The sequence below is a fragment of the Aythya ferina genome, assembly GCF_964211825.1.
Source record: "Aythya ferina genome assembly, chromosome: 3".
NCBI classification, from domain to species: domain Eukaryota; kingdom Metazoa; phylum Chordata; class Aves; order Anseriformes; family Anatidae; genus Aythya; species Aythya ferina.
In genome coordinates this window covers 35042475-35066733 of record NC_140298.1, presented here as the reverse complement: position 1 = coordinate 35066733, position 24259 = coordinate 35042475, and the positions used below count along the sequence as shown (strand labels likewise).

Sequence of the window (24259 nt, the reverse complement as noted above, 5' to 3'; positions counted from 1 at the left end):
TTTGGTTTTATTTTAATCAGATGCAGCGTGTTGCTTCTGCACTGTAGATAGTGTTGGCTGGTACAACAGGTTGTTGAGTGTCATAATTGGAAAAAATAATTGCTTCCAATACAGTGAGCTCATGAAGACAGTTTTAGTATTGAGATGTCAATAAAATGTCAGCTCATTTAAGTCACGATGCAAAATGATCAAATAATTAAAATCCTGGAAGATCCATGTGATACAAGTCACGTACCTGTTTTTTAGTCCTGGCACAATGTCTCCCTAACCAGTTTAAAATCACTTTACAACAGCTACTAACAGCATCAAAGCTGGCATTTTCATAAAGACTTTTTAAATCTTCATGCTAATATGATTAAATGAAGAATGCCTAGGAAAATAACTGTGATTTAGTAGTAGTTGTTTTGCTTTCATTTCTTTGCTTTTGGTTAGTTTGTTTTGTTGTGGTTTTTGTTCTTGTTTTCCTGAAATGTTGGTAAGGTGTATTAAATTGTATTATTTGTGGATTTTGTGGAAGGTGGTCATTGCTTATTAATTAAATGGTAGGCTTCTGTGACCAAGTAGTTACTTTGACCCCAGTGTGTTTGTGATACAGTGGCTTGGCTAACCTGCACTCAGGCATGCAGCACAGCTGTATTATTGCTAGTGTGGCTTAGGTACAAAAATAACCAATAGAATCCATATACAGTAAAAGGACACTTAATTGTTGGTTGTAAGCTAGAAATAAAAATAGCTTAAAACATCCCCTAAATTGAGAAATTGGAGCAGGAATGGTTGTAGTTCTTGAAAGTGTTTACAAGTATGAGGCAATAAAAAGTAAACAAACAAACAAACAAAAAACTTCATCGTTCCATCTCAAACAGCTATTAGTCCTGTTTATTTTGACTTAAATTGCAGTTCAGACTTGTTCAAGAATGTTGCTTATTGTAGGCTACAATTTGATAGGTTTGATCAAGAGTATATTTGTGTTACTTATCTTCTGCAGTGCTTAGGGTGAAGTTTTAAATATATTTAAGAATTTCAGTTAAAATAGGAAATTATATCACAGCTTGCTATCTTAGGAAATCTCTTTTGAAAATTCTGAGGAAACGCTTGTACCAGGGTCTCAGAAACACAGTTACATGCACATTTGGAAATTGGTGTTATTTTTGAAATATGAGGCATTACCAAAGCAGATTTGTTTCATAAATCTGGCAAAAGTATAAAGGGAAAAAAAGGCATTCTGAGATGCTTTGTTTATTTTAACTAAATAGAAATTTAATCTGAGTTCCAAATGATAGAAGATACCTAAATGCCGAATTTTTGTAAAGACAAATCCTCCCTGAAAACTGCTTTTCCAGATCCTGCAAATCAAATTTGTTCTTCTTTTTATTATAAATACCATGTCTGTGAGCTGGTTTTGCTAGGGTTATACTGATATGTTTATATATTTATTTTATGTGTAAAATTATTGTGAATTAAAGTTTTCTGAGACAGGAAGAAGGAAAGAGCGGTATTGGTAAAATATTTAAGGCAGCAAGAACTGAGGGCTTACAAAATATAAAGATCAAAGTGTTTTCCACTCTTTTCAGTATTCTAATGTTTTCATACCTGTTGAATGACCACCTACCTTTACATTACCAGTCACTTAAAATGAAGTTTCAGAACTCAGGTTAAAATAATAGTAGGAATCTGAAATAAACTAGTAAAAGCAAAGTAATTAATTTTTAAAGCTGTGATTTGTTTCTGATTCCGAGGCATTTCTCTTATTTATATATAAACACTCACAGAATTTAGTCTTTATTTAATAAGGCCCCTTCTCATTAGAGCATTTAAATATTTTTTTTATTTATTCAAATTATAGACTTAGTAAAAACCTTTCACTTTGAACTTTTTCATTTTAAAGCAAAATAATAATAAAAATGACAGATGTCTTAAACACATCTTTGTCTGTGATCTTTCTAATCCCTTTGAAGACTGGAAGGTATGCCTTGCCATAGAAATTAAGTGTCAGAGCAGGCAAATCTTTATGCTTAGGTTTCGTCTTCTGTGTTGCTGTGATGGCTTTTGGTGTTCCAGATAGGCTTCATCCACCAATTGCCAAGAAGAGATTTCAGCATTCTTCTCTAATATCTGCTAATGTCAAAAGTTTGAAAATAAAGTCAGCACTGTTTCCTCAGCTTTTTTGTAGTGAATTGAGCTTTGGGGTAACAAAAAAGGAATCAAAATATTCTGACTTCCCTGAGAAAGGTTGTCGTATTGGTGGTTATAAACTGATGCTTTGAGACTGATCTTAACTAAAGCAGAGTTTTGGCATGTTGTTAGGGATTGGTAAGGACTGTTTACATTTTCCTTCCACTGATGATGATTTTGTGTAAATTATGCCTACTGCTAACGTACTCTCTTAAATTCATATAATTAGGTTGGAAGGGATCTCTGTAGGTCATCTGGTTCTGTCTCCTGAGTGGAGCAAGACTAGCTTTGGAGTTAGATCAGGTTGCTCAGACCCACGAGAGCTTTGAAAATATCCAGAGATAGGGATTCTACAACCCATTTGGGCACCAGTTCCAGGGCTTAACTGCTCTTACTGTGGAGAACATTTTTGTTATACCCACTTGGAATTTCCTCTTGTACATCTTGTGACCACTGTTCTACCACTGTAAGCCTCTTCTTCGTGATGATCCATTAGGTAATGGAAGATGACAATTAGGTACATGTATAGTCTTCTAATCTCCATACTGACAAAAACAGCTTCCTCAAGCTTCCCCTTGAGTTATGTGCTCCAACCTGAACAAATTTGGTTCTGTCAAACTCTCTTCAGTTTCTTTATAGCATCCATCTTAGACTGGGTAGTCCAAAACTGAACACAGAACTCATTTGACAGTTCATTTTATTATTATTATTTTTTAAATCTTGTAGTTTCATGCTAACTGTTGTGTTTGATTCAACAAAATATACTCGGTGTAACAACAGAGGAAGCAGACTTCTTTGTTATGCTTAGGCATAAACCAGCCTGCAGTCATATTAACAATGAGCACAGAAACAAATGAAAAGTTCTGTGTTCATAAACTTTAAATAGAACAAATGATCATCATGGTAAATTAAAACAAAATGTACCCAGAAAAAACAACCACAACAAAACAACCTCAGTCTGCTTTCAACCTCTGTCTGCTGTCACAGGGTTTTATACCACTCTTTATATTGTCTCAGATACTTAAGGACAAAGTACTAAATGCTATTTTGAACTGCTGTAACTACCCATAAATTGTCAAGCTCCTGCTTGAGGAGTTTTTCGCTTAAGGAATGTTAACCAGTTGTAAACATAATGGATCTATCAATTTAAGTACAATTGCTTGTATGAGTTAGACTTCCGTATCATGCCTTTCATTTAGGAATTATGCATCTTCCAGGCATGAGGTAAGTCTGCTGAGTGACTGAAAATGTCAGTACATATCTTTGTAACAGAAATATATTTAAACAGGGATCTAAATTGATATTTTAACAAAAAGTTAATTTCTTAATGTGCACAGTTTTTAAATTTCCGCTAATTATGACTATGTTAGAAAGCTTAAGTTCACTAATAACTGAGTAAGAAAACTTGAGGAAAAAGATGATGTGGCCTTGCTCTCTTTTAACTACATTCATAGATCAGTTTGTATTACAAAGAAGAGTGATAATTGGTACAGAGTTTATACCATCAGCTTTTGCTTAACAAGGGAAGAGGCGGGGTCCCTTAATATAATCAGAAAAGCAGTAATTCACTGAAGCATCGAGTGTAGTCTTGTTTTCACACAATTATATAATCTATTTTTATATATATATATATAATCTAGTCTAATAAAATACACTACCTCTCTTTAAACTATCTGTTTTTTCTTATGTCGTTAGACCATATAGTTTCAGGCACAGTGTTATAGCAATGGTTTAAACAATGCTATTTATAATGGCCATTTCATATCAACTATTTTTTTCTCTACACTATGGGTTTTTAATGACTGTCTTGCCGTTGATAAGGGACTTTTTAAAACAGCACCAGTTCAATATTCTATCAGTGACTTTTTTTCCCATCAGTTTCTTGAAGTCCAAAGGGCAGAAGACAAAATATGTTATAACTCCATTTCCATAAAGCCAAAATTTGTTTTCTTGAGAAGGTGTCGTTACATAAGCTTTTGTATAGCAGATTTAAGACAATTAAACAGTATTAAGGTTGTAATGAAAATGGAATAATTAAGGAACATTTTCTTCAGCTTGCTTCTTACTTTTTTTTTATGTCTCTTCTCCAAAGCAAGACAAGTATTAAAATTAAGACTATTCCAAATTAATGGAAAAAAAATTATTAAAACTTTTGTAGAATGCATATTGGGAGTTCTTAAAGTATCAGAGCTGCTTCTGATACATGGCAGATATGTTTAAATACTGTAGTGGGTTTAGGTATCTACACTAGCAAAAACAAATTGCATCAAATTGTCCCACAGTGAGGACCTCACCTAGAACTCAGTGAGATTATTGAAAAGGTGGTCATTGACTGGAAGGAGCTTTGGTTCATGGTCTTGTTATATAATACTTCAGAGGAATCTTTCTCAGTGTAATTTCTAAACCTCTATTGGTTATTTCAGCATTCTGTTTTTTAAAATATTGAAAAGTATTACCTTTTCTGTCTCAAAGATTGTTATTGTGGAAGAATTTCACAGTAGCGTGTCACAGGTTGCAGGTAGAACTTGAAAATGTTTTGCTTTTCCCATGACAACATGATAAATTGTGTTACCATCATAATATATGACTAAGCATATAGTAGTGTGGTCAAGTTAATCTCCTTAGTCAGTTGTGTGCTTAAACTACCTTTCCTTTGGAAAAAAGGTGTGATTTCAATTGCATGGTATAAGGAGGACATATTTGTGTTTAAAAAATGCTGCTAATTAACTTTGTAAGGTCAAGCACAAGCTTTTGTAATTATGAAAACCAACAGCAGTTTTTCAGTGCTTAACTAGAACAGATTTATTCAGTTCTTAGAGTAAAATGTAAGAGAAGATCTTTTTTCCATGTTAAAATCATCTTGAAGTGAACATATAATTACATTGAAAATAATATTTCAGAAAAAAAAAAGACTTAGGGCTATAGTAAAACAATATTCCTTCAAAGATTAGGGGTTGCTTGCCCACACTTCATGTCATTATTTCATTAAAATTGGTATTAGCTGTTGATACTATCAACAATTTTCTTGTTGGTTCACTAATACTTCCTTGTTTTGTCCTAGTGTTTTATCTTCTTGTAGTGAAGGCTAAATTTACCAAAGTGTTACAAATGCATGCCTGCGTGTTCTAGCATGTAAGAAAAATGAATAATCTGAATTTGCTAACACAGTGAAACAAAGGTACAATTTTGACAAGTTTTGGTCATTGTATTTTAAAATTTATTACCCTCTATAGTGGGCCATACTGAGGTGGATATTTATTATGAAAAAAAAGATGACCCTCCAGGAACTCTGTCAATCACAACAGGAGCAACTTTGATGTAATATACCATAGACAGATTTCTCCAACAATATTTTAGCTAATGTGTCTGGAAGTAGTTCATGAACTTGTGAACAGGGAGCTGTACAACATTGCATAAGTTCCTGAAAGATCTTTTCAGCAAAGCTTCTCCTTGGATTATATGTCTTTGATGTGTTTTGTTTGAAGTAGTTAAGAGACAGTTTATTCAATAAAGTGTATCTTTAACTATGCTAAAACTCAGCTTCCTGGAGGGGGGGAAAAAAATATAAAGTTTTGGACATTGTGGTACAGGGCGGTTCTGGATGTTGTGGACAGAGTATGAATGAAACTATCCTTCTAGTACATCTTTTATGTATGCATATTTTGAAGCCTTCAGAATATTGCCATCAATAACCATATCAAGCCATTTACTTTGAAATGCTAAGTTTAAAAAAGTTTTGGGATTTGTGTTCAGAGCATCTGATGTGTGACACATGCTTTGCCTAGGTGAGTATAGATTTTGCAGAAATGTCAGAAAAGAGCAGTTGATGCTCTACAGCCTTTTCTAGTAGAGAATCAGGTCCAATACTGTAAAGGGACAGCAGCTTTAATTTGCAGATGAGAATCTTTAAGGATCCTTTTGAATTATGGATTCAATTCTTGGTGGATGCTGTGTAGAAAATAAACTCTTTTCCTATCTCATAATGATGAGACATTCAAAGTTTTGACTAGTATACAGAATATTACATACATGTTTGTGGTTACATCTTCAATTTTTAATTTTATTCATTCATAAACATATATGTATGTGTAGAAATGATCTTTAGTTCTGCTTAGTTCATAAGCTTTATTCTCTGTGACTGTTCCTTGACGGTTTTAATGTACTCTGAATGAAAGAAATGAGTGCTGCAAATCTGGACAGAATGCGTTTTATATATTTATATGTATATGTAGTACATACTACTTTAAAATCCAAGATGAAAGTTTCTCTATATATGTATATACACAGTATATACTATGTATACAATATTACTGTATACTATGTGTACTATTATATACTAGGCTCTGTATACCTTATAAAGTGTGTATATACACTTGTGTGTGTGTGTGTGTATATATATATATACACACACAAGTATATATACTATATAAGGTGTGTGTGTGTATATATATACATATATATACGTATATATGTGTATATATATATGTGTGTATACATATATGTATATGTATATATATATATACACACACCCTATATAGTATATAGAGAGACTTTCACCTTGGATTTTAAAGTGGAACTCAGCACTGTATTCATAGCCAGCACCTTCATAATCCATATATGCAATATTAATATTTCTTATAATTGCATTATACTACAGCAATATATTATTGACATTGATCCGTTCACATATTTGACCTTAGAATGTTTTCTGGAAAACAGTTCAGAACTGCATTGATACACTGCAATATATACATGAATCAATTAAACTCACTGGCTTTTGTAGGTGTTTTGATAACATATGTAATCTGACATTTTATCCTATGTTTACATGTGTGGTGATCCTAATGGTGTTTTTGTGAAGAAGTGGGACCTCAAGTTAATGGTTTGCAGCCACATCTTTACCACTCTTTATTTTGGCACACATTGTAAAATACAGCTTTCTGCAGGAGCCATGTCATAGTAATTGAAAAAATATACCTTTAACAACCTTAAAGAGGAGGAGTAAGACCAAAAATGCAAGATCTAGGAGAGCCAAAGAACAGAGATGTAAAAACAGAAGAACAACTGTACTGAGTTAGACCAAAGTGTCATCAACCTAGTGTATTATCTCTCACAGTGACTCTCAGTGTTTCAGGGGAAAAAAAAAAAAAAAAAAAGGTAAACATGTAGAGCTACTATTTCCTATTTTAGGAAATATTCTGTTAGCCTCTAGTCAGTTCTAATGTAGAGACTCTCTGAAACAGAGGTGACTTCTGTATGTATTAGCCACCAGAGGATTTCTTTTTCAGGAAATAATCTAGTCTCTGCTGACGCCTGTGTGAACTTTTAGCATCCACAACATCCCATTGCAAAGAGTTTTGTAGCTTAACTGCATTTTGCATGAAGAATCATTTCCTCTTGCTTGTTTTGAACCTGCCATCTCTGAGGTTCTTTTGATACCCCCTACCTTCTGACAACTCATTACTGTCTTCAGTGTTCAGATACTATGGTGGTGGGCACTATAAATTCTTAAGATAAATGAATGAGGTGTTTTCTAGTAATGCTTGTTTTGATTTGTAACATCTGGAATCTAAAATCTATGTATACTCTGCCTTTAGGCAGTTTGGTCTTTGGGAGCAGATGGCTGTAGTTCCTTTCAGCATGTTTCTGCTTTTTTCTTTGTCATCCTACTGTAATGGATTAAAATAAGTAATTTGGCAACTACGCAGGCCTTTAAATAAACTTTAATATGTTGGGGAGCCATGGCATGTCTTGTGGCGCCAGACCAGCAGCTATCTATATGTTGTTCTCTTTCTCTTACGCAAGGCTTGTTTGCCCCTTTTCATTTATAAGCCAAATGTGAAAGAGTAATTTTAGCCTTTCTCTTTCTTCATGCAAAATTAGTAGGTCCTTAAGCATAGTAAATCAAATTGAAAGTAGATTTTTACCTCTGATAAGCTTTATCATGAAAACAATTCCTTATGGATTACTTCATGCCTTTTCAAACATATTTTGATTTTTTTCTTACTTTCTTTCATGTATTTTCACATACTTCCTACATATATTTTGTCAAGATATACTGAAATTGTAGAAAATATCTGAGTCATAAATTTAGGAAAAGTTTTGTAAATGATGGCTGCTGAAAGGAAGGAAAGTCTGATGTGCTCTAATCTGACTTTTTTATATTCTTTAAGCTATTGTGACTTCTGGTTTAGTTAGCCATCTGAATATTACAGTCAGTAACAGATTTCATCACTAATTCGTAATTCTAATATTTTTTGAGAATTTTATTTGGTCTTTTTTCCTTACAGAGAAGTGAAAATTCAAAATAATTGTATTTTATCACTTATACTTTGTTGTTTATAACGTGTGTGTGTGTATATATATATATGGTGTGTGAACAGGGTGAAATATAAGAAGTTAGAAAACTTTAAATATTTTTCAAGGTCAGGGTACTTTACGATAATTAACAAGAAACAGGCTCAGAAATGTGGCAAAAGATTTTTAGTAATTGTATCTTTTGAGACAGCTGTACAAGGGAAGCACCTGATAGTCAACTATAAATATCAATAGAAATTTTAAAAGTATACATGAAATTTTAGTTTTAATATCAAGGGGAAATGAAATGTATTTATACATGTAGTTCATGTCAGCCCATCAAAGCAGTCTGACTTGAGAAAAATGCAAGTCTCTTTTCATAAATGGTACAAGAAACTTTGCCATATATTAAGAAAATAAATGCTGTACAATTCCTTCAAATTACACTGATTTATTAGTAGTGGAATCTAGATCACAGTTTGGGAGGCTGCTTTATGTTTGTTGCAATAAAGAAAGCTTTTAACACAAAATCAGGACCATATATGTTCTGTCATAACATGAAAGTTCTGTTTGGTCTGTCATGGCTGATGAGCTCCATGTCAGCTACAGCCAAATCTGACATTTCCTTCCGCAGCTGTACCACTATTCTTAAGCTTATCTACTGTTTGGTGGAAGTCAGGTTGAAGGGAATCATGAGTATGATGATTTACAGAGAAAAATATTTTAACTAGACTTTTGCTAGGCCTTACTTCAAGTAAGAAATGTGGAAAAAAGACTATCACATCTGAATGTCATTTCAGGTGATGTAAATCCTTTTGAATCTAGAATAAATAGTATGAAGAGTGATCCTGTATTACTAGACAGTTTCTATGTATTTGAGAATTACTGTAAATTGTATTTTGTTTCTGTACAAAGTTGATCGTGGAAAATAAATTATGCCATAGATACTAATTCTCTTATCTTTCTTACCATTCTGTAGTGCTTTGGCAGGATATAATGGTACTATCTTTGCCTATGGTCAGACAGGCAGTGGCAAAACTTTTACGATCACAGGAGGAGCTGAACGTTACAGTGATCGAGGCATCATTCCTAGGACTCTATCTTACATTTTTGATCAATTGCAGAAGGTATGGGACAATGTTTTCTGTTTATTTTTAATGTCTAGTTTATACTTAATATTCTTTATATACTTTAGTTTATACTTTAATACGTAGCTATATTGCAAATAGCTGCTTTTATAATAGTGTTAGAGGAAGCCCTAAAATTATTGCTTCAGACGTGCTGAATAAAGTATCTAACTTGGCATGAAATGTTATGCAATAATAAATTGGTAGTAGTGTTGGTTATGTGCTTCATTGTAGTAGACTAAAAATCACGGGCATGAGTGAAGTTGTTTTTTTCTAGTTTTTAAAACCACGCTATTTTTACTTGGTGCAATATACGTTCAGATCACATAATCTGCTCTACTTGTCCTATATTCACTCCTCTGCTCTGTTTTTTATATTGTATGCATTGCATTACATGCATATTATATAAAAATTGCTCTGACTTCTACGCAACTCTAAACCAACAATATTGTATAAAAGACGGAATTTTTCACTCTTTGTTACCTAATATATTTGTGCTTAAGCGATGCTCACAGTAAAATAGTTAAATGAATAGTAAAAATTTAAAAATATTTAGTATATGAATAGTAAAAATTTAAAAATATTTAGTATATTTGGATGTTTGTGTTTAACTTATTAGATAAAATATAGAATGATAATATTAGATACATCTAGTTATGAAAAAAATACAAGTCAGTGATGTAGGATTCAAAAGAGAATAGAATAGTTTAGTTATCTGTGTCAATTTTCCTTGTCAGCTGTTTTCCCTTCAACTTCAATTACGCACTTGTATGGAATGTTTTTCTGTATATAATATTAATATTAATAATCTGAGTCATTCAATGCAGTTGGCTGGAAAGTGGCTATATGTTAAGCCCACATCTTAACATAATTACACATGCATAATGTATGTAAAAATACATAATATATGCACAAGTAAACATGTAAATACTCAAAATGTCATGAACATTTATTATTATTGTTGTAGTTATTCGGAATTTCTTTTTTTTTTTTTTTTTTTTTTCAAAACAAAAAGAAAACTTTAGTCTGCTTTTAAAACAGTATCACTACATAAATACTAGTTAACAGTGACTAGAAAAACACTTTCAAATGTAATAAATTGTATTCTGAAAACGAGTTTTGCATGTGCTTTACACTTGACACTTCTAGTGGAGAAATAGTCACTCCACCTGTATAAATATGGATTCGGTTTCACAAAAAAGGGTTCAGCAGTAGTAACTACTGGAAATAATTGTATGTTTCTGTCTGTTCCTTTTTTTTTTTTCCTCATCTTACACTATTTCTGAGTGTTAGAGTTCTGTCCCAGTTATTTCTTAATGTTTTTCTGTTCATTTTTTCAAATACTCTACAGAGGATTTTCCTGCCAGTTGCTCAGTGCCACTGTTGTTTGATTGCTGAATTTAACATAACTGTTAGGATGAAACGTACGCCTCTAGTGTAAAACCAAACCTAGGAGCTATAAATTTACTTTTTAGGTGAATCCAGTGATGTAAAAATGAATAGTGTGAATTGTCTGTTCCAGCAACTGTAGTTGCTGAAGCAACTCCCCAGCAGAAGTGGGGAGTGAAACAATAGTGAGTCTCAAAGTAGTTTTGTGATTACACAAATTTAAAATTCCTTTGCAAAAACTACAAGTGTAATAGTTGTCCTTAAAAATTAACTAAACTGACAATTGTAGCCCACTGAATCTGAAATCTTGTACTCTTTTTCTTTGAATCAAAAAAAAAAAAAAAACTGTTACCTCCTGTGCAAAAAATTCATTGTGCCATGGAGACAAAACTTGAGAGAGGGAGACACATGACCATAATTTAACTGTATGATTCTTGTGTGTTTATTGTGCTCAGAAATGACAAATGAAATTTAATTTGGCAGCTTATTTATTTATGTACAGAAAAATTGGCAACAATTGAGTTTTAAAGAAGGTAATAGTGACGTTTAAAATGCTACAAATATACTGCAATGTCTCAACACCTACGAGCAATAATAAAAACAAATAAATACAAATGGAAAGATTTACCTGAAATATTCCTTATTATCTAAGTTCCTTTTTGTAATTAGTAAATGATACTTCCCAACTGGTAAACTTCCAGAACTCATGTAAGATGTTAGCGATAACATTTCTAAATGAATGATGAAGTTAAAATTAATTTAGATGTTCTGAATCTAATGTCTTCCAACTGACATGCAGCCTACAGGTTGGAGGAAAAGTGTAAGTAACACATCCTAATTTTGCCATATATAAGGGAACTGTGCAAAGCAGTAATAACTAACTGATGGTATTCTAGGCAACACAGTGTTTTCCTAAAAGAATGCATGTGTGTTTTACTTCTAACCAAAATATTGTAGAATAATTTGTTCGACATTTCTATGCAATGAAATGAGTGAATAACGAAAAGGATGTGTCATCAATAAGCACACTGATGATAGTTCGTTATGTTTACAAGATACTACATTTTATTTTATTATGTGTAATAGTGACGTGACCAAACACAGTCGATCGTTATCTTACAACCATAGGAAGCAAAGTGAAAAGGAGAGAAATGTGTTTTCAATCTGGTATAATATGTTTTGTCTGTTCATTTATTCCACCGGGCCTATGATTAATTTTCACATTTTAACAAAGATATTTAATTAAACTTAAATATTTTTGATGTTAATATAACTCATTGATGTTCAATGACAGCATGAAATATGGTAGTTTTGTACTCTGTCATTCACCTAATACTGGTTGCCAGTTCTTACTCATAAGGGGTTATGTCTCAGTCTCATGTGCATGCCCTATGTGAGTAAGGGTTAAAAATGTTGAGTAGTTTCCTTGTCTCTTTCAAAGTATGGTGTTGGCAGGTACATCTACATAGCATATTGCAAGTACACGGAGGTTTGTTCTTCTATGAATTGAATTGAGAAAAAGCAGGCTGATCATGTTGCCTTAGACTTCCAGCTGCACTCATGCGACCTCCTCAAGAACTTTGTTGCAGAAAGTGACAAGGGTGATCTGGCAATTACAAGGAATATACAGTGTCAACGCAGCCACGTCCTTGTCCAACACTGCTTATGTAATAAAAACAAAATAGAATGAAAAAATAACGATTTTTTTTGCTTTGTTCTCAGCACATACTTTTAACAAAAATAAATATATTTGTGTTCCTACTTTCAGACCCTTTTTTGGAGGAAAAGCTCTACTTAGTTGTGCCTCCAGTGGTATTTCTGTCTGCCTGCTTCTATATTCTTGTTTTGTACGTTTTTGTTCTTGGTGCTTCTTAAAGCACCACTCTTGGTGTTTCGTCTTGCCTTATTTTTTTCATACCTTTCCCTTGTTTAATTTCCTTTTATCTATAACCACGCTTTAGAAAGCGCTGATGTAGCAGAAGAGTCATCTGCTTCCTATCCCATCCCTGGATAGGATGGAACAGGACGAAGTGAATTCAGGGACAAAGAAAAAAAAAAAAGCAAGACCTTTTTTAAAATTTTACTTGGAGTGAGACAGTGAGGTTTGGAACCAAGGAACCAAAGCTTTTTCCCAAAATGAGAGGCAAATCAACCCCTCTGTTTTTAATAGCTTCTTTTTAATTTATTGTTCAGAAATTGTTATGATTTCTACAGCTTCCTGTTTGAACAGTGTCCTACTACATTTTTCCAACCATCTGTAGTGTATCTTTTTAAACACTATCCCTTGAAATAGTGATCTGTCACTATCAATAAAAAAACTCACACAGGAAATAACTATTGAATGAAAATGGAAAGTTTGTATCTCTATGTATTTTGCAAAACTGTAGTAGATTGCATTATAAAGCAGTGCTTTCACCATGGCTTTGTCCGCTGAAAAACAGCGACTAATTTTCTTTTATTTTGGAAATAATATCCCATTATTTTGAGATTTAGCTAGTTTGGATTTAGCTCTGGGGCACAAGAAAATTCTGCATGTGAAATCCAGTTGTGTTAAGTTATATTTTGGCAATGTATTATACAGGAAAAAATGAGGATTGGAGAGGGCAGCTGACATCATATACAGCATTTAAAAGTTGCGATAAAGAGAGTGGAAAGCAGTATGTCACTGAAGTTTCTAAATTAAGTAAATCATTAAGTAAATCTTTCTTCTTGTTCTTTTTTTTTTTTTTAAGGGTAGTCTTTTTACCCATAATACGAGTGTTTTACCTCTTTATAATAACATTCTTTTTTGTCATAGAAGTGAAAAATGGCATGTTACATGATTCTGTAAGCAGGCTGCTGTGTTCTAAGTGTATACAGACTTCCACATGTATATGGAACCAATAAATTTAAACAGACTAAACGGGCTTCTAATCATGGGCATTGGCTTTTGTTGTTTGTTTTTAACTTTTCTTTTTTTTCATCACCTTTTATGCCCATGGTAACAGAAAACATGTAAGTATCATGAACTGAAAATTTAAACCATACCTAAAAAAATAAAGAGACAGTAAGGAAACAACATAGAAGCTATATTGTTAAGTTTGTCCTCTGGCCTAGCTCTTGCTCCTATTTATCTCTTCCTCTTTTTTTGCTGTTCTTATCTAGGATAACAGCAAAATGTATACAACCCATGTTTCCTACTTAGAAATCTACAATGAATGTGGTTATGATTTGTTGGACCCAAGACATGAAGCTTCCAGATTGGAAGATTTGCCGTAAGTGATAAAACAGAATCAGCAAGAACAGTAACAACAGAAAACATATGCCCTCTTGCGTTGTTTGGGGATTTCTATTTATTTATTTATTTATTTATTTTGAAACTGTGCTAGTCTTATCTTTGCATTAATTAACTCAAAATACTTTATTGTTTTTTTATTTTTTATCAACACTATCTAAAGTTTGTTATTTTTTATGTATAGAAGTTAAGGAAATTAAATTGCAGTAAGTGAAGGTAAAACTTTTTTTAAAAAAATATGTTGATATTATGCAGAAGAGATCTATGGCAGCCATTGGAAACAAAAGAGGTGCTTTCTCATGACATCCTTTCCCTTTATGTGGTATTCATTTGTGTGTGTGCTGTGGAGACGTATAAAAAGGAGTATTTCTTTTAAAGAGTACTCAGGACTTTTCCTTCAAGTTTAATTATTTCTCTAGAATGAGCAGTTATGAAATAAGGTAGGTAATAGATGGGAAAGGGCAAAGGGAACTCCAAAAGACATTATATTTACTTAGGATGGATGATTGTTACAACAGTTTCCATTGACAAGATGCCAGCACTTACCAATACTTGGACAAGGGCAGTAAACAAAGCTTGGTAGGTCATGAACATATAAGAACAGCAAGGTTAAAGAGCTTACACTTATAGAAAACTCAAAACTTAGTCTCTAAGTCTCTAAGAAGAATTTATAGCTTAGGTTATTCTTAAAATAACTCAGCAAATAGTAAATAGTATAAATAAATGACTTTTTGACTACTTGCATTTGCAAATGCCCTGAAATAATGCTGAGAACCATAAACATTCTCGCTCAGCATGATGATGACTGAAATGCGTAAATAACAATTGCTTAATTTAATTGCTGCTGATACAAGAGCAGGAAGTGTACTGAGAACTGCTAATGGACCAATAACAGAAAAGCAATGGAATTTTGTGTCATAAGAACTAATTATGTTATTAAGATATTAAACCCATTTCTAATATATGCATATATAATATATTCCACCCAAAAGCTTCAGAATTGTTGTAATTCTGTAATACTAGTCTGTTACACTTCTATGCAGCTTATAAAAGTTAATGCCATTATATTATTCAGATTTATTAAATTATTAATTTAACTTTTTGTAATATTTTATTTGAACTCATTGAATTTATTCATTTTATTAAATTGAAATTATTCAATTGAACTAAACTAAATTTGATTAATTTAATCGCAACTTTATTTGAAACAGTTCTTTGGGGTTACTTGCCCAATAAAATATAAATCACTTTTTAAAACTAGATTCTGAAGATTTATTACTACTCATGAATTTCTGAAAATCAAAATTGCTTTATGTATGGTGATTCAGTTATGCTGAAGAATAGCTCCTTGTTACGTCTCAGACTATTTTAAAAAAGGAAAAGTTGAAGAAAAAGTTTGGTTGTGTATTTGTGATAAAGTACACAGGGATAATAATAATTACGTGAAAACAGCATGCATAATAGTATTTGTGAGATAATTTTCTCTACAGGATGATTATTGTTAATAAATGCTTTATGGCTTTACTATCTATGGTCATTCTTTTCTGTATATCAGTTGTCAAAAGATACATGTAGTGTACTAAAACTACACCTTTGCTTATGTTTTACATTGTGTAAAAGTATTTATTAAAAGTATTTTTTTAAGTTATTTTAGGGATTAAAATTTGAAAATACATAGTAGCAGTCTGAGCTAAAATAGGATACAAATTGCATGAAAGGGTAGTTACATAGTTAACTATATTTTAGCTACTTGGATAATTTCTTGTGAATGGCAAAGTAAATAGTAGTCACACAGACTTTAAAATGTATCAAGTGTTTATTACCTGAATATATATTTCATTTTTCTGAGCATTTTATGTGTTTAAGACCTTTTAGGATTTTACTGGTAGTAAGCAAAGTACAGAAGAATCTAATTTACTCAAGTTTGTTTGAAAGCACATACTTAGTGAGAATATTAAAAAGAATTTATGTTTATGGTACTTTAGAAGGTTCATATTATGCATAATTTCCTGTTGAACTCCACAGTGGATCATCAAATTTTTAAGCACTGTAAAAAGCCAAATGGAGTTTTTCTGTGGTTGTATAAATATTAGCAGTCTGCTGGTATTCTCCCAAGTATATAAGACAGGAAAAGTAAGGAAAAGATTTCTTAGGTATGCAGGTTCTTTTGAAATCACTTTTGTTATGCATATTCTTGCAAAGGAAGATGGATGCAGTGTGCATTAAAGGTAGCTACTTCTCCCAAGCTCCATCTTAATGACTTTATATTACTTCTCAGTTCAATCGTAGGAAGTAAGCACATTGGTTTGAATGTGTCATGTGATGACATTCATGTTATAGAAGTATATTATGAAAATTGCGCAATAGATTCATTGATTGTACTTGGGTGGAAAAAAAGTGTAAAAATTGAAGTTTAAGGAGAAGTTAAACAAAACAAACAAAAAAGTCCACAGCATCTAATCATTGCACAATTAGTTTTGAAAAAACAGATCCTGATGTCAGTGTTTTGTGTGTAGTCACCCTTTGAGCCTTTTCTAGTCTACTAATTTTTTCATCCTAACAATGCTTAATCATTTAATTAGAGTAATCATTTAATTAGTCTTCCAGATGAAAAGAGGCTTTTGCACAAAATCAGTTTCTCTGGAAACAAATTCCTGACAAATGTGCGGATGTAGTTTATACGTGTATATCTCATATACATACACATAGAGATACATGAATAAGTAGTATAGTATAGTAATATAGTCTCTGTATGTACCTACTCTAAAGAGATATTTTTTTTTCCCTTGGAATCCTGCAAACTCTAGATTCAGTGTAATTTAAATGTATGATATTCACTATATATCACAGGTTTGTATATCTGGAAAAACTTAACAGTCTTTAAAATAAGAATGTTTATGTGCTTCAGTGTAAATCTGTCCAGTTTATAAAAGGAAGGCGGTTCACAGGACAGGCTCAATGAGATTTAATGTAATCATGTTTCTAATATATACATGTACTTATATATCAATGAAATTTGGTTTTGAAACCCTAGTAAACTTTCAGTTTTACAGGAGGAAAAAAAAAAGTTTTCTTAATGACTAGTTGTAATGATGTTACATGTGGACCATAGAGATGCATTTTGAAATACCCTAATACTTCTTGTATTTACAATTTTAACTTGTTTTTCTTATACAAAGCTGGCAGTGTTTTAACTTCACTGAAAGCTGTAGCTAAAACACAGCTTATTCAGATGCAGACTCACTTGAAGTAACTTATTTATTAGAATGCAAAATTTAAAATAGTGAATCCCATTCCATGCTTAAATAAGAAAATAGAAATTATTCTTACATATTGGAAAACAATTATAATACTATTGTTATGAAACATAGCTGGTAGAAGACTAGTTGAATTCTTACTGCCATCTCTTGTTTTTATAAAAGATTTGCAGGACTGTTCAAATTAGGGAAAATTTTCTGAAGCTCCTTGTTTGCTATAAGATTTCACAAGTTTCTCCTCTAACAGGTTCCCCATTGTACAGAGTATTAGTAATTATGTAGCTCCATTATACTGCATTAAACCAATTTCACTTCAGTCACAACAGTACTGATGACCCATCAGTACAAATTCTTCTGAAATAGTTTGTATTATTTAAGAACTAAACATTTTCCTGACACTAGATAATAATATAGAAATAATGACTGGGGTTGTAAAACCAATAGTCCTAGATTAAATCAGGATGATTAACAAGTTACTGTTTCTACCTGTCTAGACTAGGACAGGCAACACTATTGTGTTGGAAGACCTGCTAAAAATAGTGCTCATTTATCTTAAAATATCAGTCTATAAACTGTGGTAGCTGACAAGCTACTTCACAAGGAGATCAGACAACTGTTAATCAGGAGTGATGTGGTCAGGTGAAAATGTAATCTAAACTGCCAGCCGGTATTTGTGTGTCAAAATTCTTTAAAGTCACCTTTGATCCAGGAAGGTATAAGATTTCATCTGATGTTTAGTTGGTTGTTTTTTGAGTTAACCAACGAAACCCAAAAAATATACCAGCACCACTACCAACAACAAGAAATCAATAACAACAACAACAACAAAAAACAGCTAGTTTATACTGAATCCTTTGAAAATACATCCCCAGTTTATGCTTCAGATAAATTAAGCTTTTTGAACCATAGATCAAGTGAACTCAGCACGCAGATGCTTTAAGCTATTAACTGATTAACTTCAAACTTCAGTAATGACGTCCACATATCTGTATCGGTAATGTGTAGAACTGTTATGTTCCATGGGGTCAGTCTAAAATATTTTTATTTTTTATAAAATCTGTAACTGAGAAAAAATCTGCAGCTGAGTACTGGCTGACAACTTCAGGTGAATTTGTACTCCTCTATTTCTTCTATTTCTGCACTGCCCTCCAAGGGCCTGAAAAGTTTCTAAATTTCTGACATGTAAAGCTAAACCACCTAGTGTAACAATTCCTGTGCTGCTTAACAAAACAACAACAAAAGGCTAAAGGAATCATTTCCTACATTTGGGAAATTTTTTTTTATTCAGTCTAATTTTTAATGCTAATATACCTGTTGCCTATCTCCATGCTCTAGATTCAAGAGTTTGTCAGCCCTTCTCCTCTGAAGTGAATATGTCAACCATATAACCCAGAGACTGGCCACCACCCATATGCTGCAAGAACTATAATTTTCAGTGTTCTGAGAATTACTGGTGTTTTAAAATTTTTAAGGTTGATTATAATACAAGCTAACTGTTTTCATATGAAATACATTCCTTTAAAACGAAGAGACCTCAGTGTAAGTGTTACTACCAAATACTTAAAGATTAGGAGAATATTCAGGTTTGAAAAGTGAAGTGTTTCTGCTTGTTAATGAAGGGAGAGCAGAATCAACTGTTCTGAATCAATTCCTCAGAGATTGCATTGTTCACTACAGTTCAAGTTACACTTTAAATGGGTATGTATGTAATGTATGCTCTGTGTGCTATGTATGTATTATGTGTAACGTATGCTTTATGCTTTATAATGTATGCTTTCAGCATACATTACATATCATTTATTCTCATTCACATTTTGGTGTGGTATGTTTGTTTTTAACGTTTTATGATTTGTTTCCTCAAAACCAGTAGGGAGAAGTCAGTGAAACCTTTCAGAGATTACTTATCTAAGTCATCTGAGTGAAGTAATTCCACTGAAATTATTGCTGTGCTCTTTCAGACAACTTTACTTTTAAATACAACAGTATTTAATTCAACAAACACTTTACTGGGAGTGATATTATTGCAGCTGCCTACAAATTCTAATAGGTCTTGTTTGTGTGTGAGCCACCAATTGTAGTTCCCCATTCTAACAACTTGTTCTGCACTGAGCCAGGTGGAAGAAGAGAGAGAGGGGTCACAGGGTTCTTTCTGGATCTCAGAAAGAAAGACCTGAGAACAAATGGCTTAGTAAGGTCGCTGCTTTAATAGGACAGGATGAGGAGAGGAATACTGACAGTGAGAACATCCCTCCAGATGCTGGGCACTCTGAGTTTGTGCAGCACCGAATGGAGCCAGAATGGATTTTCCCACAGCGTGCTGCATAGAGTGCATGGAGAGAAGCTCTCCCTTCTGGTCGCTCGAGCAATTACACTATTTCCTTACAAGAAAACAACTCCACTCCTAAAGGATGCTCTCATGAGAGCATCTTGCTGCACTTCTTGGTGAAGGCAAGGCCATGCAAGTGTTGCAATCATGAGTCCTAGATGGGAGCTGCCTGCAGGCTCCAGTGCTAAAATGAGCTGGCTGAGTTCACCCTGCAGCCACCAAACTTGTGCGGCCCAACACAGGCCTGTGTCTACTTAGGTCAACTGTTGTGTGGATCAAAACCTCCTAAATGTGCGATGGTGTCTTGGTCAAGATCAATACACTCCTATGTCCACAGAATATAGAACAATGTTTTTCTTGTCTCAGAAGCAGAAGTCATTGGAGATGGTGGGAAGGATTTCCTATCACAAGATAACGTGTTAGAACAGCCTCACCAATACCTATCTCGTAGTTCTGTCACATCTCACATGCAATGGAGATTATGCTTTAGGTCTATATTTGAATGGAAAATCAAATCTCTTTGCTATTGAAAGCTGTGCTGATGGCTGAATAGCTCTGTAACCTTCCCTCTTGAATACCACATCAGAGGATTTTGTCAGACTTTGTCCTCTGATATGGTATAAAAGCACCAATAGTTCTAATTTTCTTATTTTTACTTTTTTGATGCTATGTACAATGATGAACTTGGTGATTCTTAAAACCAAAATCTCCTTCAAACTTTTCACATAGACTACATATCCATTACCTTATTCGGTTCTGCTGGACAGACTCCAAGATGCATTCTTGCTGTTTTTCTCATATCTTTATCCTATGTTTTTTACCGTCTGTATAGTCACCTCCTTATGCCAAGGTAGTATCAGTATATTCTGCTAATTATTATTGTCAAATATATATCCTAATATATGTTTTGCCTAAACCATTGTAATTCATTTTAAAATATTTATAAAATTTTTGATATTACTTTAGATTTCTTCAGTTCTAAGTCCTAAAGACAGATATAATCATAGGGAAAATAGTCATTTGTTTTCCGAAAGGTTTTATTTTCTAATCTATATTACATAAATTAATTAGATGTTATTTAATTAGCCGAAGGAAATTTTAACTTCATAGTTTGCCAGTAACAGGAATTTAATAGATGAAAGCATTCAATGTGTAAGGCTCTCCTGAATAATGGGATCTCAGCTGATGCAGGAAAGGGCCTGAGTTAATAAATAAAAAAGGCTTATTCCATCCTACAGGTTTTCTAGTCAGCTACAAATTCCATTCATTAAGCCAAATGGAAAAAGATTCTTTGTTTATAAAGAAAACAAAACCTTGTCTCTGCCTTCTTTCAGTCATTACGAATAACTTTACAGAGCTTTTCCACACCAAGATCCAAGTTAGGGCTATGAAATTTAAACATTTCATTATTATACAGAATGTTCTATAAAATTCTACAATCATATTAAACAGTAAATTTATAGCACAATAAAATAAATCATTTTGTTGTTGTTTTAGAATTTTGCTTTTAGAGAGGTTTTTGACAGATGCCTCTCAAGATGTGCAAATTTGGACTTCCGTCTGGAAATCCTAATAGTTGAAAGGCCATTGTATAGGAAGTTGTCAAGGGTTTGTGGTCTCCCTGCTGTTTCCTTTCTGGTGTAATAATTCTCCAAGGCTTTTGTCCAAGCTCAAATCTTTGTTGTCTGGAAATTATTTATAATCATTGTTCAAAATATAATCTGAAAAAATTCTTAAAATTTTAAATACTATCCAAAGTGTGCAAAATAATACAACATCGCTTTCCTAAGTTATAAAAAAGATAAATGTTTCTCACCATGCAATTTCAAAACATTAAAATTAGTCAACACATTGTATTTTAGTCAAAACTACTCTGGGCTTTAGTGTGTGATGCATGCATAAATGGAATGAGAACAGAATACAACTTGAACTTATCAAAACATTTTTATGCAAAAGTGAAATTATAGTTTTCAGTTTATGCTCTGAATGGGGGAAGCAGGTTTTCATGACTGTACTAGGGCTGTCTTTTCCTAAAGCAAAAAATAAGTCTATAAGCAGAAGCAATTGTACTTGGAGAAACAATTGTTATGACTACTATAGAAGCATTGTCTACCCTTAGGTGCATTTTTCTCTGGAAATTAGTGAGTGTATTGCAAAGAGTTCAAATTATTTCTGTATATCCACTCCAATATTTTGACCATCAGAGGGTAAATGAGTTCTGTCCTACTTAAGGGTAATATTATGGAATGCTGTTTAATTTGTTTCTGCAAATCTTGGAAACAAGACAAACAGATGAGAACAAAACCAAACCTGTGTGTTTTTGAAGCAGCATGGAGTAATTAACAAGCAAGAACTATCCACGGATAAAAACTCAAGTCCTATACTCCCTCTTGTGGTTAACCTCGAGGAATATGAAATATGTATATACTTATATTATATATATATATATAAGTATATATATATATATGTATATAAATGTATAAAGTGTTGGCTTTGTTCTTTTTGTTTGTTTGTTTGTTTGTTTTTTTCCCTGTTGATCTTTTTTCACTAATCACAGAAAAAGATGTTAATAAAAAAAAAAAAAAAGACTTAACATTTACAGAAGTTCTTATTTCCTCGTTTTAAGTTCATAGAATCACAGGATTATTTAGGTTGGAAAAGACTCTTAAGATCAGCAAGTCCAACCATCATGTATCACTAACTAGTCCAACTTTAAACCATGCCCCTAAGCTTCTTGCTTATATTGTTTGTAGTGATGTCTTCTGTGAACTCATCCGCTCATGAGATTAATTGCTTTATGCAATTAAGAGTTTTTGGTGAAAGACAAAATACAACATGCTTTGGGCTCAGTAGAATCCTGAAATAATATTCCTAAAGTTCTTCAGAAGTCTGAAATGCAGCATAATATAGGCTGGTGAACAAAAAGTTTTGCTGGTGGGCAAGCTGTTTTTCCTATATTTCTGCCACTTTATGTGCCAGCAGAACAATTCACGTGAATGCTGCAGAAACCCTGTCAGACACAGGAAATCAGAACACATAATTCACCTCGATGGATGCATGTCAATCATCTTCAGAGTTTGTTAGTGAACTTCATTTTTAACCCAGTCTTCACTCTGGGAGTTTTCCAAATTCAGTGATGTAACTGCTGTAGGTCCTGACTGAGGAGACCCTCATAGCTACTCATCAAAGGCAATAAAGTTTAATTCTCACTTATCTGATTAAAAGAAAAAAAAGTCTGTTAGGATAAAGATATGAGAAACAAAAAGTTTTGTTTTTGTTTTTTTTTTTTGTTTGTTTGTTTTGTTTTTTTTTATGTAAAAAAGTCTGTTTAGAAAAGTGAAAAATGAGTTTCAATGATCCTTAGTGAATGTGGAGAGAGAATATAAGGGCAATGCAGCTGGTGAGGGGTCTGGAAAACAAGTCCTACGAGGAGCAGCTGAGGGAGTTGGGGTGGTTTAGCCTGGAGAAGAGGAGGCTTGGGGTGACCTTGGGGTGCGCTCTGCAGGTACCTTAAAGGAGGTTGTAGTAAGGTGGGGGTTGGTCTGTTTTCCCATGTCCCTGGTGACAGGACGAGGGGGAATGGGCTAAAGTTGCGTGAGGGGAGGCTTAAGTTGGATATGAGGAAAAACTTCTTTATGGAAAGGGTGGTTTGGCATTGGAATGGGCTGCCTGGCGAAGTGGTTGAGTCACCATCCCTGTAGGACTTTAGAAGACATTTAGATGTAGAGCTTAGTGATATGGTTTAGTGGATGACTAGTTAGTGTTAGGTCAGAGGTTGGACTAGGTGATCTTGGAGGTCTCTTCCAACCTGAATGATTCTGTGGTTCTGTACATAGCTCTCCTGATTTTTTTTGCCTTGTCTTTGGTGCTTCCATTTAACTTTTTTTTTTTTTCCTGAAATGAAAGGTATAAAGAAGTATGACTAATATCATTCGTAGCCTCAGTGGTAATAAGTAAACCATTCTGTTTTTATTCCTTTGCTTTTAGTTAAAGAAAGGGATTATTTACACTTGTAGTTATTAACAAAAATGAAAAGAAATCTTGACAAATGCAAAGTTATTAGAAACATTGGCTACAGGTGTGTTGATTCTGAAATATTCCATGTCTATTTGTTCATCAAGATTATGTTATGCTTTACGTATCATTTGTACTTAATAGCTGTGGCAGTGGCAGACAAACACCTACTTGTTATTTGCTTGTGATGGTTCATTTAACACCATCTACTGGAGATCTCGCCAAAACAGTCCCAAGGTCTTCTCTAACATGTACAAGTTTTATATTTTCCTATTTTATATGGAGGCTTATAATAAATGAATAAAAAGGAGGTAACAGAATTATAAAAAAAAAAAAAAAAAAATCAACCTTTCTTTTAGAGCTTTTTTGTTATGATCATTTGAGGGTTTCAGATGTCAATTTA

The 24259-nt window shown here is 33.1% G+C and overlaps 1 protein-coding gene across 5 annotated transcripts in view; it reads left to right on the top strand.

Moving 5' to 3' along the window:
- KIF6 (kinesin family member 6) overlaps positions 1–24259 on the top strand; it is a 174640-nt gene that overhangs the window by 9743 nt on the left and 140638 nt on the right. For all 5 annotated transcript variants that reach the window (XM_084513564.1, XM_084513565.1, XM_084513563.1 and 2 more), the window contains 2 exons: positions 9449–9596; positions 14130–14239. In XM_084513564.1, coding sequence (XP_084369690.1) covers positions 9449–9596; positions 14130–14239 — 258 coding nt within the window. The remainder of the gene's footprint in view (positions 1–9448; positions 9597–14129; positions 14240–24259) is intronic.